The following is a 17,543-nucleotide window of genomic DNA, read 5'->3' as shown; positions in this document are numbered from 1 at the left end:
TTCTTTTCCCAGGAGCTCTCTGTACAGAGACATCAGTGCATTAAGGATGCTGCGGACGCCATGAATCTCCCTAGTGGCCAGCAGCCTTAAATTAAAAATTAAAGGCTATCTTCATATGATGAACTGGCTTGTAGATAAAAAGAAATTGATTAAAATTATGAAGATTTAATTTGTTAATATTTCCTATAAGACATTACATTATTATTCATTCTTGAAAGGCTTCTCTCATGGCAGAGCTTTCTATCGAAGATCCATCGTGGGAATTCCCGATTTCAATTTAAAAATTCACTATTAAAATGAAGGACATTACGGTTATGAAACTAAAGACTATGGATGGATAGTTTAGATACCAGCCGCTACTGACACGATCAAAATTCCCAATTTATAATTTGTTTTTTGTTTTTCTGATTCACTTTATAAGATTTAATAACAGGTAAGTTCTCTTCATAATAAGAGAGAAGTAATATCGATGAATGTTCACTTTTATTTTAAACATGTATATATATAAGAAATATGTAACCAACTGATTTTTATATTGTTATAGATTTATTCTCACTGATTTACAAAGTATCCATGAAATTTTCCTAGCTTGAAATACTTCATGAAATTAGTGGAAAAGTGGGACGTAAGGCATATTGGTTTATACGTTATTTTGTATAATATAAGCCTGGAAAAAACTTATCTGAAAGATATTCCAAATATTTATACACCAAAAATACGAATCAAGATCAATGTATTGTATTTTTTTTTTTAGAGTTTCAACTGTCTGCAAGCAATAAATGTTTATTTATTTTGTTTAATTATTTGGATCTAGCCCTTTACTGGTTACTCTTATGATTATTTTTTATCTACCTACAAACCTATGTATTTTAATTCCTACAATATCGTACAATTGAAAAATATCTACTGTAAAAGTTTGTTCTTTTCTATAAAAAAAAAAAAGAAAAAAAAATCTTTCATCAAATTAAGTTTTTCTACCTAACAGACATCTATCACTTTTCAATTCTCCTAAAACTTTCTCGAGCCATCAAAAATGATAGTATTTTACAATAAAAATTTAGTTTGGATAAAAAAGACTTAAGTTTGGCTTGAGAAGAATTTAATTAGAAAAAAGCTCCATATTTCTTGTGAAGAAAAAATGTTTGTTACCCATTATGTTAGATTCAAGAAGACAATGTAACAATACTAAACCAATCACCCAGGAAGATCTCAGTCTCCCCTAAAAATGTTTAGGGCAAAGTAAATCGGACACTTCTTGATCATCAACTCTCCTCAAGTACTGACAATTTGAATCCTTCTTCTGTACCATATTTGGACTCACCTAAAACAAGATTAATTAACGTCAATGTTTTTAATGCAAATATTTGACAATAAAATATTAATATTTTGCAAGGTAATAGATCCAATTTAATTCTTATACTGCAGTATTTCTAATGATTTGTTTGAGGGACTAGGTTCTGTACGTTGAGACCAAAGTGAGTTTTACTAGTGTGGTTTTCGCAGACCTAAATCAACTAAAAATTAAATACTCTCACAGGATGATGTTTGAGAAAGGAAAAGGGTATCATCTTAAAAAATACTACTTCGTGGACTTTAAAACGACATACGATAGCGTCATACTAGCTATATAAGGTTATGTTTGAAAAGATAATACCACAAAACTTGTCCATTCCCTCCAAAATCAGAATTATCATGAAAGCACAAGGTGCCGTTTACGTTCAAGGGAACTTCCACGTCTTACAATTATTATGTTATAAGAATTGGTAAAGCATTAGCGAGCTTATTATTCAATCTAGCCCAAGGAAAGGTGGAATAAAATTTTGGATTTGGCTTTACTAATTTCTTACTCCAGCAATTAGCTGACAATATTGCTTCTTGGGGATTATGACTATTGTTGAGGTTTTATCTCTTACTTTCAACAGATCACACTTTAAACCTAGCAAATTTCTTTATTAGAAAAAATATTTTTTTTTTTAAACTATTCTCAGTAAATTTCGTTACCAATTTCTCCCGATACAAAGTCTCCTCCTCTGATTTCCAAGGTGATTAGATTTGGGTTTCCCTTTGTTGACATAACAACCCAATTATCCGTTAGTTCGCAGGAAGTAACTTGCTCTTCAGGAGTATAAACGGCCAGCATTGTACCTAAAATTATTGTGATTTAAATGTAATGTCCGATTAATTTTTAAATCTATAAAAAGATGACGTAAAACTTAATTACCTTTATTTAAATCCCACAATCTAACAGATCTGTCTTTAAGGTGAGAAGACATAGATAAACAAATACTCCCATTAGGAGAAAGCCTTAAGAAATCAACTGGTGAAGTATGACCTTTTAACCTCGACCGACAATTACCTATAAAAATAATAATAAAAAAACTGGTGTGAATATACATGACTTCCACTCATGACAATTCTAATGTTTACTTCAAAACTTCGAATTTTTACAAAATTTTAGTTGGCTTCAATGAAAGCACACTAAAACAAAAGGTCTTTAAATGAAGTGAATAATTGCTAACTTAAATGGCCAAAGTAACACCAACCTAAAACGTTTGTTACTTACGTGTTACTAGATCTGACGTTAAAATCATCGCATCCACATGCCCCGTTACCAGACAACCTTCCTTCGATGAGATCTCAACGGATACACAATCCACTCCAGGTTTCCATTTTTTAAACAAAGTCCCGCTTTGCAAATCATATACTACAAGGTAATTAGGTGTATTTTCTACTACTTCCTATACAAAAAATTAATACGAAAATATTATAAATATTTTCTTTTATCTGATTGATTTTTTGTACATGATTAAAATAGAGGAAAAACACGTACTTTTGCAACACAACAGACATAGTTTCCATGATGTGTAATGGCTGAAAGATGACTAAGAAACTCATGTTGTGGTATTCGTAAATCGTAAAGTAATTTCCGCGATGCTAAATTCCATACCAAAAGTGGAAATGGTTTCTGCGTTTCATCTCCACAGACAAGAGTTCTGAAAAAGTGGATTTTTATTTTACTTTAAAAATGGGAAAAAAATATAAATTTTTTGTTAAGTGGAAATACGAAACAAGCGCGTATCCACAGGAGGATAGACTCCCACAAACTACACAAAAAAAGATTTTTTTAAAATTACATTTTGAAGAAAATATTGCAAAGTAAGTTTACTTTGCATTCACTAGCAATTTTAAAGGTTTCTCCGCTTTGTATCATTACATTAAATATATTTAATAATATTGAATAGAATTCGATTTTTACTCGGAAGTATTCACAACTACAAATTATTAATATTTCTAGCTTCAATGTTAGTGACAAAATCAAAGGATATTGAATACAACAACAGTGTACGATCCGCTAACCGCTTCAGTAGACACCCCAAGTACCTCAGTAGATTCGCTGTCTTCCTGTACAGACGATTCGCCACTACATTCGAAATATACTATTTTCGTTTCCATTAATTCAAATTATACCATCGTAAGTTGCAAATTATCCAGAGAAACTTAACCCTCCAAAAGGCGATAAACTCCAAGGCACACTCATTTTGTGTCAGTTTCGGCGCACAATATAACAGTGATAATTAATTATTGTAGCTATGTCAGATGGTATGGTCCGTTTACGTTCCAAGTTAGAGACCACTCTAATGGCAGTTTTGCTAATAAACCCTAGGCTCTGATATCGGCATAGCTTACAGGACATTCATACTGCGTTTAAAGATTCTTTGATAGGGACTCGGCGATCAGTGAGCATCAATTCTTTAAACATGAGCGGAGCTTGCCCTGTGTGTGAATCACAAAGCTAAACCTGATTAGAGCATGAGAGTACCTCAAATTGAACTGCCTTTAATACTCCAAGTAATAAATCTTTTTGAAATTATAATCCATTCCAGTTCATAGTTCTATTATAGCATTTTCAAAGATCAGATCAAAAATTATACTTACTTTCCATCCCCTGAAACCAGCAGGGAATTAAGAAACCTGTCTTCTCCAGCTTTGAAGGTAGTAACTAAATCTCCAGTTTCTAAATTCATTAAATTAACGTACATTCTATTTCTTGATAATGCGACCAGATGACTGGAATCATGTAATCCAAAGTAGGGCATTTTTTGATTCATTACGCCTAAAATTTTAAATATTTATTAAGAGAACAATATTTTTATCATTATTTTTAATGATTTAAGGCGTGTCAAGATCTAAGGTTATTTTGCGCCCGGTGTTTTTTTCAGTGCACTGTCGATCTCCGGACAGTATTCTGTCGTTACTGACAACACTGTTCATCACCAGACAGTGAGCTGTAAGAAGCTCCTAGGAAGAGAACATCTAAGGGCCAGCAGCTGGATTCTAACCCGAGACCTCCGCGTGGGGAATCCAATACGCTAACCCCATAGCTGATCCTTTCCCTTATTATTATTATAAAAGAATAGAAATGAAAATGAAATCTGGTTTGAACACTCAATTTTGTATTACAGTCATTCTCAAGGTTTTCATCTAACTTTAAATTTTTTAATAAATGATAGTTAATTTCGTTATAAGTTATTTGGCTTCACTATAGGTTCAATGAAAGACAGAAATCTAACAGAAGTTGCACTATTTCAACATTTGCAACAGTTGCACATTTGCAACATTTCCTCTTATGAGGGATGTACAAAAGTTCAGAAATTAAATGATTCAAGTACTCGGACAAATTGATCACCTAAACTTACCTTTAAGTTTACAAAGTAGAACACCCTTATCCAGATCGTAAGAGCGTAATTCTCTATTACATAAAACAATACATTTAAAGTCATCTACCATCTGCAAGGCTGTTGGTTGGGGCATACCTTTCAGTGTTCGCACTCTGCGACATCTGTAAGCATGACGTACAAGTAATCAAATCCGCATAGCTTACTTACAATTATAACTTATACATTTCCTTTAAACTCTTAAGGTTCTTAAAACTACATATATTCGCCTTTAATGTTTGTCCAAGTGCTGGTCCAAACAGCACTCCTTATAAAGAGATCTAAGTGTTCCGTAATTCTAGGTCTCCTAAAATTCTTTAAAAAAGTAGACATCCCCACGCCTAGCATACAACTACCAAATTGCCACGATTTTTTTTTCGGGATAGGGCCTTGAAATTGGGTTTCTTTCGTGATTACTACAAATAATATTAAGAAAATACTAAAAATGGTGTGACGAATTATGTAGTGGGTTTGTTAAAGTCAAACAATTGCCACAAACACTACAGCACTTTGTGTAGGTATTGGAGGTTTAGTTATGGTATGAGTTAGTTTAGTTTAGGTATGAGTTCAAGTCGCTCCGCAGGCACGCTAGGATCTCTAAAAACAGTTTAGATCACAAATTCTTTATGGAAATAGCCTCGGAGGGGAAAAAAACTTTGGTTGGAAATCAACTCCTTTTCCTGTTGCTGAGACCCAATGCAACCCTATACAATGTTGAACTCCGATGCATTGAACATGTCAGATATTAAAGTTGTGGACAGATCTTCCGAGTGAGAGTGTTGGCACCTTCTTCCTCCAAAAGGTCTCCCAAATTTTACCTTCAGCTTTTCTGCTGATTGTCTTCTGCAACCAACATTATTTTTCTTTTTATTTCGTTTTGGTTGCAGGTAAATGAAGGGATATTAGAGCTGGGGCGGAAAACTCACATCCTTCGCCAGTCTATAGCCATCTCATTCCCTTTCACAATGAAGCATGCCATTGGTTAACTGTCAACTATCAATTAACAAGTTCACTATTTTTGACTCTGTTCTAACCATATTTATGTGCGAATTGAGATTACAGCCAAAATGTCGCTGGGGAATTTATTAAGCAAAACAAAAAAAATTTCAAACTCATCAAGCTGCAAAATCACTGGTTAAATTAAACTGTAATTAGTTTTTAATATAATTTATGACCTTTAGAAACATCGTGACTTTTAGTTAAAAAATTGACTTCGTTCGAAAAATTCTTATTATAAATCTATGACTTCAAGTACTTACTTGGCAATATCCCATACAGATATTTCACATTCTTTTGTACGAACAGAGACAACAAAGTTTTGGCTGTTAGGAAGTCTCCGTAAAATATCGAAAGAATCAGTTTGATTTAATCCACTGGTATCTAAAAATAATATTAAGAATTTTAAGGGAAAACAACTTGAAACTATAAAATAAACAAAGGTGAAACACCTAAACCCACCCTTTTCAGTGACTTCCGCTTTAATTAACGAAGGAATCGGCGGATTTTCAGCAATCTTGGACCATGTTGATGCTAAAGAAGTAGTTGTGTGGTCTTTTAAATACGTATGCAACAGAGAATAGAGCTGTCGCCCATCATAGCACAACGCTTCATAATTCACTTCAATAAACGTTTTCAACCAGTCAGTATCTACTGTTTTAGTTTCCATGTATATGTCGTCCAGAACCTTGAACAATCAGGATTTTGTCAGCAAGAAAGTAAAAAATTTCAAGAAAGGAAATAAAGGTAGAAACTTACTTGTTGGGCATCGGTAGCGCAGAGTTTTTTGAGTAACCATTCATGGTTGATTGTAAGTTTTAACGCAGATTTTTCAGTTTTGATCAGAAGATATGGCAGTTCTTCCAGTTTACGAGTGTTGTATCTACAATTTAAATTTATAATCTAAATACTACGATGAATTGATATAATTGCCTATATGAAGCGCTTTTTGTAGTCTTATTTGACTAATCAATACAGAACAAAATCAAATTAATGTTACATCAAATTCCCCCCCCCCCCAAAAAAAAAGCACTAATTCTTGCCCAAGTTGAAAATGGGAATTTTAATTCTATGAAGACACAATCACTTGAAAAAACAAAATAACCCTTACTGTGATTTACACCTGCGATCCGTTGCTACAGGACCATTCCCGCGATTTTCTCTTTCGAAGCTATCATTCTACTGCGGAGTTATTATATTATTGAGGAAGAGTGTTTAAGTTTCTACAACTTAAGTCTATTACATTAACCGAGAATTTAATATTTTTCACTGGTTACCCATTATTACATCTCAGATGAGAGCTTTTCCAGATTATATTGCCAAGATTCATTCCTGATTAGTATTGGTTAACATCAAAGAATTAATTTCACTTACGTTTCTTCATAGCTATCCGGTTGGTCCATTTTCCTTGCTTTAATTTCTGATACTTCATTCCAAAGTTGGCCCTTTAATTTTATCAAATAATGTGATTTTTTGTGTGTTTGTTTTTTTTTAATGAACAAAACCAAAATAATAATATTAGCGGACATACTAACTTACATTAAAATATTTACATAATGTTGAATAACCCCATGATAATTTTTTTTCATATCTCTTTAGACAAACACGAAGCAGGGCAGCATCTCTCAGTCTTAAAGTCCTATCATCAATCCAAGCAAGGAATGGTAGTAAATGCCTTGTGAATTTCGCCCAGAATAAACAAGCGCCGGCCCATGGTACTGAACATAAGAATTTTGGCATAACAAAAAGATATGAGTATTATTAAAAACCAATTAACATGAATACTTTATCATAGTCATTTTTGTTATATTGATTTTTGAAAGTTTAGTATTATTATTTTGAGAACATGTTTCGAATACTCACAATAAGTAGTAGACGTATGAAAATGCGGATCACTTGATAATATATCAATCACTTCAGAATCTTGAACACCCCATTTTGCACAACAGATAAGTGCGAATATTTTTTCTACCTATAAAGATCAATTTACATTAACTGTAATTCATAATTCATACAACAATATTGCAGTCAGTAAATTTGCACTTTTCACACTTTATCCACTTTTTTCATGGGGGCTTTACGTCCAAGTACCAAATTAGATATAGTGGACAGAGACGACTAGCAAACCTACTTTACTGCCGATTCCTTTATTAACCGTTAAATAAAATCCAAAGCCTAGACCCGGAATTAATCCCAATACCACAATATATAAAAGGTGTCACTTCTTTTTATGAAATTTTGATCTATATGTTACGAATGGATCCCCCTGTAAAACCCAAATCAAACATCAAGTTTGGGATTTCTGCGATTTTTTGTTTTTGAGAAATTTTATCCCAATATCTCATTCATACAAATTCACTAAGAATCATTTTGGGATCTCAATAAGTTATTTCGAAACTAGATATAGTTTTATTACAACTTATATAGAAAAACTTTGTGTTTTGACACTAACTTGTTCTTTACCAAAAATAATTTCCAACTGTTGTAATATCGTTTCCAATTGGCTATCTAAATCAGATTTTATTTCTAGGTCAATACTATACTCATTACACCAAGTCGTTTGCCAAGCAACTGCCTGGAAGAAAGACAAGATAAATAATAGTTCTAAAATAAACATAACTGAAAATTATTTCAATTTTTTTTCTATACACGACCACAGAAAATTTTGGTTGAGCGAAGACTTTAGCTTACTTTTATGTAAAGTGGCAACGTACAGGTGTTCACAGCATTTAGAATACAATCGTGAACTTTTGGATTAATAGAATGATTATATTCTAGTATTGATGACATCAATATTGATTCTCTTTCAGACTTTTCTAAATCAGGTATCTGAAAAAAGAAGGTGGACAAAAAAAAAAATCATTCTTATTAACTCATTATTATCAATTTAGGCAAACAGTCAGGGAATTTTTGAGTAGGTAGTCAAAGTTCCTTTAGTTTAATTTTATTGGATTTTGAATTAGATTTCATTATTAATTGTAAGACAAAATAATTTACTTACTGAAATAAATTTGGCATCTGTTGATTCTAAATGTTTTTTAATCGAATCTAAAAATACTGAATTTTTTTCTGTACACGATAATACTAGTTTGCAATTGACAGGAACGTTACTTGGAATCCAAGAGGCGCAATTTTCACCAAAATCTCTAAACTAAGTAGTGTACAAAGAACGTTTTTTTAAAAAGTAAACTTGTTAGAAATCAATTGATTAATTGAAAAAATTATTTGAAAAATTAAGAAATATACCTGGTCAATAGCATCAATTATAACTAAAATTTTGCCTTGTTTGGTAGCGTCTGCAAGACATTGGGGAAAAAGTTTTGTGTAATTTTCCAGGCTCTGAAAGATTGAGAAAATACAAAAAATCTTTATACATTCAGAGACGATCTTGTAAGGTATAATTTTTTCAAATTCTTACTAACATGAATTCTGGCAGATCTTTGTGGTGATAATTCTTCCAAAAGTGATTGTAACAATTGTATTAAAGTCGAAGATTTTTTTGTTCGACCGACTAATCTAAAATAAACTTTGGTCTCAGATTGAGTTGAATTATATGCTAATCTAGATAATAAAGTAGTCTTTCCACATCCTTCTGGTCCATAAAACACGAGTAGACTCGATGGAGAACTAGAAAATAAAACAGAATTCATTAATGTTGCACATTTATGGTAACATAATTTAAAGTATCACCTACAGAATCACAGAAGCACTTTTAGAAGAAATAAAATCATGTTAAACTTACTTGTACATGTTCTCTAACAGAACCTGTCTATTTACACTGCTTTGTGCTATCCTTTCGCCCATTTTATTATGAAAAGATATCTCCTTCAACAGGTACATTGGTAAACCACATTTCATAGTATTTTGTGCTTCCTTAAGAAAAAAATCAGATAATGTTTACAAACAAACTTGTACATAATAAAATTCATTTTAATATATTTATATTTATTTAACAAATCATAAAACAGTGTACGAGCACATCAGCTTTTTTTCAGTTACTACGTCGTTTGAAATAACAGCAACGACTCTAAATTGAGGATAGAGGCGTGGTCTTAATTGAACGTCGACACCCTTTTTATATAGGACGCTTCCTGTTCTAGTCTCATACTTTAGCCATTTAAATAAATAGCCACTGTTATCAAGTAATAGTGGACACTTTAAGACAATAGCGTAAGATAATATTTCTTTATGCAGAATAAATTAGTCAAAAGCTAGTATAAGATGCCTCTGTTTTCAACTTAATTTATGATATTTTCAGAATTATTTTTCAGCTAAAAATGCAGCTTTTGTGCGATACTGCAATATAAACTGCGATCTCTTTGACCAAATGACGGTTGAAAATTCATGAATGAAGGATGCGTGGTGAATCAGTCTCTTGCAAAAGCAAAAAACAAAAATCAGCTAAAAATCGAAATATTACACCACTCTAAAAAATGCAGTTCTCTTCTTTAATTAACCAATTTTGGTCTACAAAGTGGGAATATAGTTAAAATAAATAAAGTTAATGGAACAATTTGCGAAACTGAATTTCTCAACTGATTTGTATAGGAGCTTGAGTGAATGCCAATGCAGACTTTACCTCTCAAGGGACGTTAAATGCATTTCACGTACACACACACTCAGATATACATATATATATAATGAAAGAGAATAAGGCAAGTTTCATCATTACGAGAGGAAATTCATAAAATGTATTATCCCTGAAACAATTATTATACATCCATATCGGGAAACAAATAGATTCCGCTGACAAGACTAAATCACATGTTACATGTTCCTAAAATATACATTTTGAACAGATAAGTATACTTATTACAAATATATCATTTAAGTACCTTTGTTTCATGATCTTCAATAATACTGTCCACAATACTTTGAAGTTGTTTACTTAAATTTGTTGTTACTTGACTTAAATATTCTGGTTGTTGTGAATAATCTGGATTTGAAGCTGGCATTAGATGGATTATATGATTGTCTATTAATTCATTCTGTAAATCAAATTCCATTTTTAGCTTTAAAAGTTGGTTTAAACACTTTATTTACACTGATTTAATTAATCAGGTTAGCATACTGGACTCCCACGCGGAGGTCCCGGGTTCGAATCCAGCAGCTGACCCTTAGATTTTCTCTTCCTAGGAGCTTCTTACAGCTCACTGTCCGGTGATGGACAGTGTTGTCTGTAAAGAGAGAACACTGTCCGGAGGCCGGCAGTGCACTGGAAAAAGCTCCGGGCGCTAATAACCTCAGCTGTTGATGCGCAAAAAAAAAAAAAAATATTTCACAAATAAAGTTTTTGCAAAGAACTATTAAGTACCTTTAATGTTTTCTGCAGCGCTTCCAATCGCCTCTTCAGCTCTAGATCTCCCACGCTGGTACCTTCAGGTCCCTTAGACCCACCTCTGCATAACCAGACACATCTTTTTGCTAGTTCCCTGCTCATTAGTACAGTATTTTGTACTTCCTGTGAATAATGAAACCGTTAATTTTAAATAATAATGTTGATAATAAAAATTTCACAGTTAGAATCGTATGTAGATTAAGAATTGTTATAAGATCAAATATGATCTATACAATAAGGAAAGATACTAGGCGTTTTAACCAATACTTTAATGAATTTACATTAGTGAACAGTGCACTCAGCAATGTTTGAAAAACTCAATTCAGTAGTTTGTAAATAAAAAAATAAGATTATTGTTTTTACATTATTTGACTTATGAGATCTCTTTAAAGCTTCATCTTTGTTTATTTATTTTTAATAAAAGAGTTATTAAATAAAAATAACAAATTTAAAAGTATAAAAATTCACTCTTTTGGAAAATGTGAAATCAAATATAGTAGGGTATCTCAAGTAAAATAATAATCAAATAAATGTAGGGTTAATAATAACAAATGAATAAGAATTGGGTTAGCTCAGTAGACTCGCAAGCCGGGAACCCTGGATTGCTATCGTTAGATGTTTTTCTTCCTGAAAAGAAGCATTCCATGACAGTCTGACGAACCAGACTGAGAAGCTCCGGATGTCAATTTCGGTCTCCTAACCTGTCGAACCCCAGTAAAATAAAAGGATAAGTGGTACATGTTCATTGAATGCCAAAAAACCCAAACTTGCCTGTTCTACAACGGTGGTTAAATAGATGTCCCTTAATTCCTGCGCGAAAACTGCCAGCATTACAGATAGTATTGTGTCTACTTCCTTCCTCCATTCTCCCAAAGCTTTGTCTCTCACCACATTATCTCCACTCTGCAGACAAATATCCCACCAGGTATAATGTGTAAAGTTCAAAACTTTAAATATTTGTACTAATACCAAACACAAAACCTTTAAACCAGGAACATGTGTGGAAGGAGGAAGTAATCTGTAGCAAGCAGGTTGTGCAAGAGTATCCAGTTTATACCACTTCAATAACACATCAGATCTTTGGCTTTCCTGCGATGTAACCATTTGAAAATCAGCGGACTCTAAAGTTTTTGGAAGCAACGGTGTTCCAAGATGATTGTTCAGAAAAACCACTGGTATAACATAATTTTCTGATTGCCCTAAAATACAAAAAAGATAAGTATTAATAAGTAAGTTTTTTCTGCTGAAAAAATATAAATACCAAAGAATAATTTACTGGATAATTCTTGGAGGCACAATTCTCCTGGTTCCGCTGTTTGATCTTGCAATGACCAGTGTAAGTCTACAATATGCAGTTCAAAAGATGCCCTCCTACATTTATCCCTCAATGTTGGATATACTTCCGAATGAAGTAAACTTTTCTCTACTTTGCAGTCTGAAATCAATAAAACAGTTTCCATACTGTTTTATGGAAAGAAAAATGAAGAATTCTAGCATATCGCCAAAACCAGACTTTAATTCACTAAAGTGCTGATAAACAACTTCCACAGATGTGGATTAAATGAAATTTAACCAACGTGTTTTTTGTTTAAATATAAAAGCTTTAAACAGACATCTGAGTAGATCCTACCTTGTGAGTCTGCTGCACAAATATAAATTACAATTTTCTTTTCTTTTATAGAAGGGATCGAGTCAGGTGATGTCAGTGGTTTTATTGGTTCCACTTCCTTTCCTTTTGGTCCAGGAGATCCAGCGGAAATTGAATCTATAAATAAGACATTGAAATTTACAAAACTATCATAATAACTTCCATAATATAAATTAAAATTTAACATATATTTTCAATAGTTAACGATATGATTGTAAAAGCATATTTTATTCATGTCAACCTTAATACTGACCTGTGACACTGGGTAAACATGATCTTTCCTGTGGAGCTGGTTGTGGTGCAGGATCTACCTTAGAAACCCCTAAAACTACCCCAGAATTTACTGTCGCTTTTGATTGTGCACTTGTTTTGGAATTATTTTTTGAGTTTTCTTTTTTTTCTTCTTTCTTTGTATCCTTTTGTGCTATTTGGTAACTAGGCGACCTAAAAAAACACAAATATTTGAATAACTTTTTTGTTTCATCTACCAAATTAACACCGCTAAGAAAATGAAAAGATTTTATGAAGAAAAGTTTACTCTTTTAAAAGAGTTTATTCTATTCATTTCAATATATCGTTGTCATACATACATCGGAGTACACATCAAAAATTGTATACTACAGTCACTATAATGAAGTAGTCAATTTGGAATGAGATCTTTTGACGCCTTGTTGAATTATTTGAAATCTTCCCAAGACTTGAGGTAATGTCAATGGAGTAATTCCTTTCTATACTGTTATCCTACATATAGGGATGCCAAGATCATGAAAGAAAGATCTTTAAGGCGAAAGCGGTGGTAGACGTTGAAAGCGAAGTAGATACTTCCCTTTCCAATAATGTTGTGCTTGACCCTCCAGAAAATGTCCCTCCGACTCCGCAGAATACTGCTTCTAGCTTCACATACCTATCATTTGGTTATGAGCTCCCTTATAAATATTCAAAACATTTATGAATTCTTTAGATCCTTTAGTGAAAGGCAAAATATTTATACTAATTGAAGAGAAACCAAAGTTAAAATTATGCAGCACCATATATAAAAAACAATGACGCTCCACTTGAAATGAACGAACTGTTAGAAGTAATCCGCTTAGCCAAGTACAACAAAGTTTCAGGCACCGACAGGGTCCCACATGAGAAAATTAAAAATAAATTATTTACTAATTATAAAGAAGTAGACATTGTTTTTATAGAAGTTTGGAACCAATAAATAGCAGAAAAATAGACGCACACTGCCAGTTGGTTTTAAAACTACTAATTTCTTCGGCAATCGCTTTGATAATAAACGTTTAAGAGCGTCTTTCGAACACAAGAAAAAACTCAGTGAAGAAAGAAATATATTTAAAAGTAGGAAAAAAAAAATTCAAAATACAATTTCTGTAGTAAATTTCTACTTCGAGCATTTATTGCAAGCTAATAGAAATCAATATTGAAAATCACTTTGTAAATGGAAATTCTTTACACCAACCTCTGGTAATCGTAGGATATAAAGAGCCTGTCAAAAAGAAATGAAAAATAGAGGGATTAAGGATAAAATCAACGAAATAAATTTTTCTAAAATCGCTTAAGAGCGACTAATGGACAACCACCCCACTCACCTTGTTAAGGGGCGGCCGTGATTTCCATATGGTCATAAACACTCGCATGAGTCTACTTTCTACTAACTTTTTCTACTACTTTTTCTAACGATCTACTTTTGTTGTGATTAGTACAGTTTATTAAATGGATAAATTGTCTTTCGAACCTGGTTTCCTTTCTATGATTGTAGCTAATTAATGAAATTAGGACCTTAAAAAATGTTTTAAAGAGAGGAATATAAACGATTAAAAAAAAAAAAAGTTAGCCTGGGCACGTCTCAGGAAAGAAGGTGATGAATGAAAGGCCAAGAGGCGCATGAGATGAGTTTGTTCTAGGTCTTTATACTCGTAAATAGTTTGATGATGTGGGTATGTGAATGACCTTTATGGTAACCAACCATTCTGGTGTTTTGCACTAGAAAGTAAAGGCGAAGAAGTTTGAAGAGATCTTTTTGAGGTCTGTCTTGTTTGAGACCTGTTTGAATGATGGAGCAACAAACAGTAAGTCAATTCTAAATTGTAGAGAAAACTAATTATTAAGTCAAATTTAGGAGGCAACAAGATGCCGGAGATTTTAGGATTCTATTAAAAAAAACCTGAATATAATAATAAAACAACAGCAAAATTAAGTTCAAATATAAACAATGAAGATTCTGGCGGCAAAAGAAAGCGGGAAATATAATTTGGCAATTCCTATAAAAAAAAAAAAATGAGAAGTAAGTCTAAAAGTAAAGAGTCCAACTAACGTTCCAGGACCATGGGTGAAGGCGGATAGCACCTCAATGACATCTTTGTGGTTCTCGCACCTAACTTTTTTCTTTTTTTTTTAAGGCCTGCACTATGCAATCAGCAAAACTCAATAACTAAATCGCAGAAAATTCTATTTCTATAAAGTAAGTAAAAGTAAAGTAATTGCCTATTTTTCAGGCTGGCTTTACTCCAACTACCAATTAGCTTCTATTTCTATAGTTATGTAACGAAATAAAAATTCTTAGTATCTATGTCTTACTCAAAAATCTAATTATTCATAAATTTTCGAAAACAATTTTGCGCAATTTTCTTTAATGATTCTGTATAAATGGAAATTTTGATCCGCAAAATAGGTTAAATGAATGTACATATAGTGCGAAGGAGCAAGATTCTTCAACCTTCTACACTTAACTGTTTTGCGGGATAATAAATTGTAGATATATATAGTTAGTAAATTCACAAAACCGCTGTAAACTTGCAGCAGATAAACTTTCAGTTTGTTTATTTTTATGTCATTCTACGCATCGACATCTATGGCCATTAACACCAGATTCAATTATTGTTTCAAAATTTTCCTACCATATTTTTGGTTCCAGGACTAATAAAAAAGAAATTATAGAATCAAGAGTACTATTTTGTCTTTTTTATTATTGTTTAATATTAAGTTCATCAGTTATTTTCTTACAAAAAAAAAAAAAAAAACACCCAAATAAACTTCCAATTTCTCTTCAGATATTTCTTTAATGCATAATCATTACCGGAATTTAAAAAACAAAAGATCAACGGTAATAATCTTTAAACTTTGATACAATATAAACTAAAAAAAAAAAGTACTTCATCATTGAATATTGATTTAAGAGTTACAATACTAAGAGAAGCTGAGATCTGTTTGTATGTACGTTTAAAGAGTACAATGTTACAAGGTATCGTCTGATCTTTTCCCATCGATATGGGCGTAACTCAGTATGTCAATTTACTATACAAGCCCCCCCATCTTATTACGATATAGGTATCTACTATATGTGCAGAAAAAAAATAAGTAATTTTAGTTATTTCTAATTATAATCCTCAAAAGTAATTGTAATTTAAAATATTATCAATAATATTCTGTATATATTTAATAATCAATGAAGTAAATAAAATTATCTTAGAAAATATTTTGGGGTCTTTATGTACATTACTTGGGCGAAGAGTAGCTGGTGCTTTGTTAATTGGGATGTACTTAACAAAGCTGTGGCTCGTATTCGTCACATAGTACTGAAATTTAAAATTGTTAAAAAGCAATTTTAAACAAAAATTATTGTACGAATAAAAACCTTTAAATTCTTAAAGTTCATCTCTGAACATCAGTATATTTACATGTTGAACGTTTCAACAAGTTTACTCATAATAAAGAGTGGACCAATCAATTATATACAAATTCTTACTAACTCTTCACTTCGTGTCGATATGCTGTCACGATCTTTGTGCGTCTGTCCACTGGAGCAATTACTGCCCATGGTAAGTGAGACCACTCCGTTTATTTTCCTTTACTATTCAACACATTTCCAACATTTTCTTTTGATGTGTTTGTGTGGCACGTTAATAGGAAGAACACCACGAATCCCAGAGTAATTACAGCACCATCACTTCCTCTTCACACGTACACAAACCAAAACCAAAACAAAAAAATAATACATTACCCAACCAATACACTTTGTGGTGCTAGTAGAGCCCGTTAGGCTATTTTTGCCCTAAAACTAAAATATCTCGTCGTAACAGGGTCGGCCATGTTTTTTAAGTATAGAGCGCACGGGCACGGTTTGCGCAGTTTCTATGTGTTGTGCTGACGTGCCAGATAGGAGGCGAGTAGGTAGACCAGGGTGTATATAGATTTTACACTTTCTTGGTAGGGTGGCTGTGCTGATGACGACATTCACTAACACAAACCATTTTACCCACTGTAAACATTCACACAGACACATGTAAACTATATACATAAGCAAGTTTATATTCCTGGGTGGGATATAACTAATCGATGAACTTTGTGTGGCGAGCTCCCAAGTCTTCGTATGTTCGCTAAATCACATCCCTTTTAGGCTAACCGAGAATCGTGGAAGTTTCAGATTTTGTCTTATTGATAAAACTTAACGGAAGAAAGTATTAAAGCATAAACTTGCTTGTTTTTGCTTTACAGCTTCACTTCTCTGTACCTGAGTTCTAAAATAAATAAAAAATGACGTTTCCAGCTTCGACATAAAATCTGAATAATTAAACTTTAATCAATTTCCTGAAAACTTATACTGTAATGACGCTAAGAAAGCTAATTTCTGTTTCTATCATATTACTAGCATTGAAGTCAGAAAAAAAAATTGAAAATATTTCAATGACTTTAAAAGTAGGGAAATTCTTTAGATTTTTTTATTTTTTAATAACAATTATCGCTTCTTGTGTTTGAATATCATAAATTAAATTGGAAAACTGGAAAAATCAGTTATTTTATTAAAAGTACATCACTCTGGACATTTAATTAGTTATTCAAA

At 32.4% G+C, this 17,543-nt stretch overlaps 1 protein-coding gene across 3 annotated transcripts; it reads right to left on the bottom strand.

The window, feature by feature from the left end:
- Positions 1-736: 736 nt before the first annotated feature.
- On the bottom strand, positions 737-16,910 carry LOC141455449 (NACHT domain- and WD repeat-containing protein 1). 3 transcript variants are annotated; one of them, XM_074130525.1, is made up of 27 exons: positions 16,453-16,910; positions 12,951-13,141; positions 12,680-12,814; positions 12,326-12,484; positions 12,031-12,248; positions 11,821-11,952; positions 11,026-11,172; positions 10,547-10,699; positions 9,454-9,584; positions 9,134-9,338; positions 8,958-9,050; positions 8,713-8,862; positions 8,403-8,540; positions 8,164-8,286; positions 7,575-7,683; positions 7,251-7,429; positions 7,086-7,156; positions 6,471-6,594; positions 6,174-6,399; positions 5,975-6,095; positions 4,698-4,840; positions 3,937-4,114; positions 2,831-2,993; positions 2,564-2,738; positions 2,222-2,356; positions 2,002-2,145; positions 737-1,321 (listed from the first exon to the last, which is right to left on the bottom strand). In XM_074130525.1, exons 1-27 carry the CDS (start codon positions 16,518-16,520, stop codon positions 1,263-1,265), a joined length of 3,870 nt encoding a protein of 1,289 aa, XP_073986626.1. In that variant the 5' UTR covers positions 16,521-16,910; the 3' UTR covers positions 737-1,262. The 3 variants fall into 3 exon arrangements, with proteins under 3 accessions (XP_073986626.1, XP_073986625.1, XP_073986627.1); XM_074130524.1 differs by having other exon boundaries at positions 11,026-11,168; positions 11,817-11,952; positions 16,453-16,899; XM_074130526.1 differs by lacking the exons at positions 12,951-13,141; positions 16,453-16,910 and having other exon boundaries at positions 11,026-11,168; positions 11,817-11,952; positions 12,326-12,510; positions 12,680-12,800.
- Positions 16,911-17,543: the final 633 nt, after the last annotated feature.

Source organism: Rhodnius prolixus, unplaced genomic scaffold, assembly GCF_049639745.1.
Source record: "Rhodnius prolixus isolate KJV_2025 unplaced genomic scaffold, Rpr scaffold_4, whole genome shotgun sequence".
Lineage (NCBI taxonomy): Eukaryota > Metazoa > Arthropoda > Insecta > Hemiptera > Reduviidae > Rhodnius > Rhodnius prolixus.
The sequence above is the reverse complement of the archived record's forward strand: the minus strand, read 5'-3'. Positions and strand labels throughout refer to the sequence as shown.

What these genes read in the sequence shown, in the direction of transcription:
- LOC141455449 (XM_074130525.1), bottom strand. Translation starts at nt 16,520, where the DNA reads ATGGGCAGTAATTGCTCCAGTGGACAGACGCACAAAGATCGTGACAGC. An exon ending in GCGCTACCGATGCCCAACAA is followed by an intron (nt 6,400 to 6,470) that starts GTAAGTTTCTAC and finishes TGATTGTTCAAG; the next exon opens with GTTCTGGACGACATATACAT. An exon ending in TCTGTATGGGATATTGCCAA is followed by an intron (nt 4,841 to 5,974) that starts GTAAGTACTTGA and finishes TCATGCTTACAG; the next exon opens with ATGTCGCAGAGTGCGAACAC.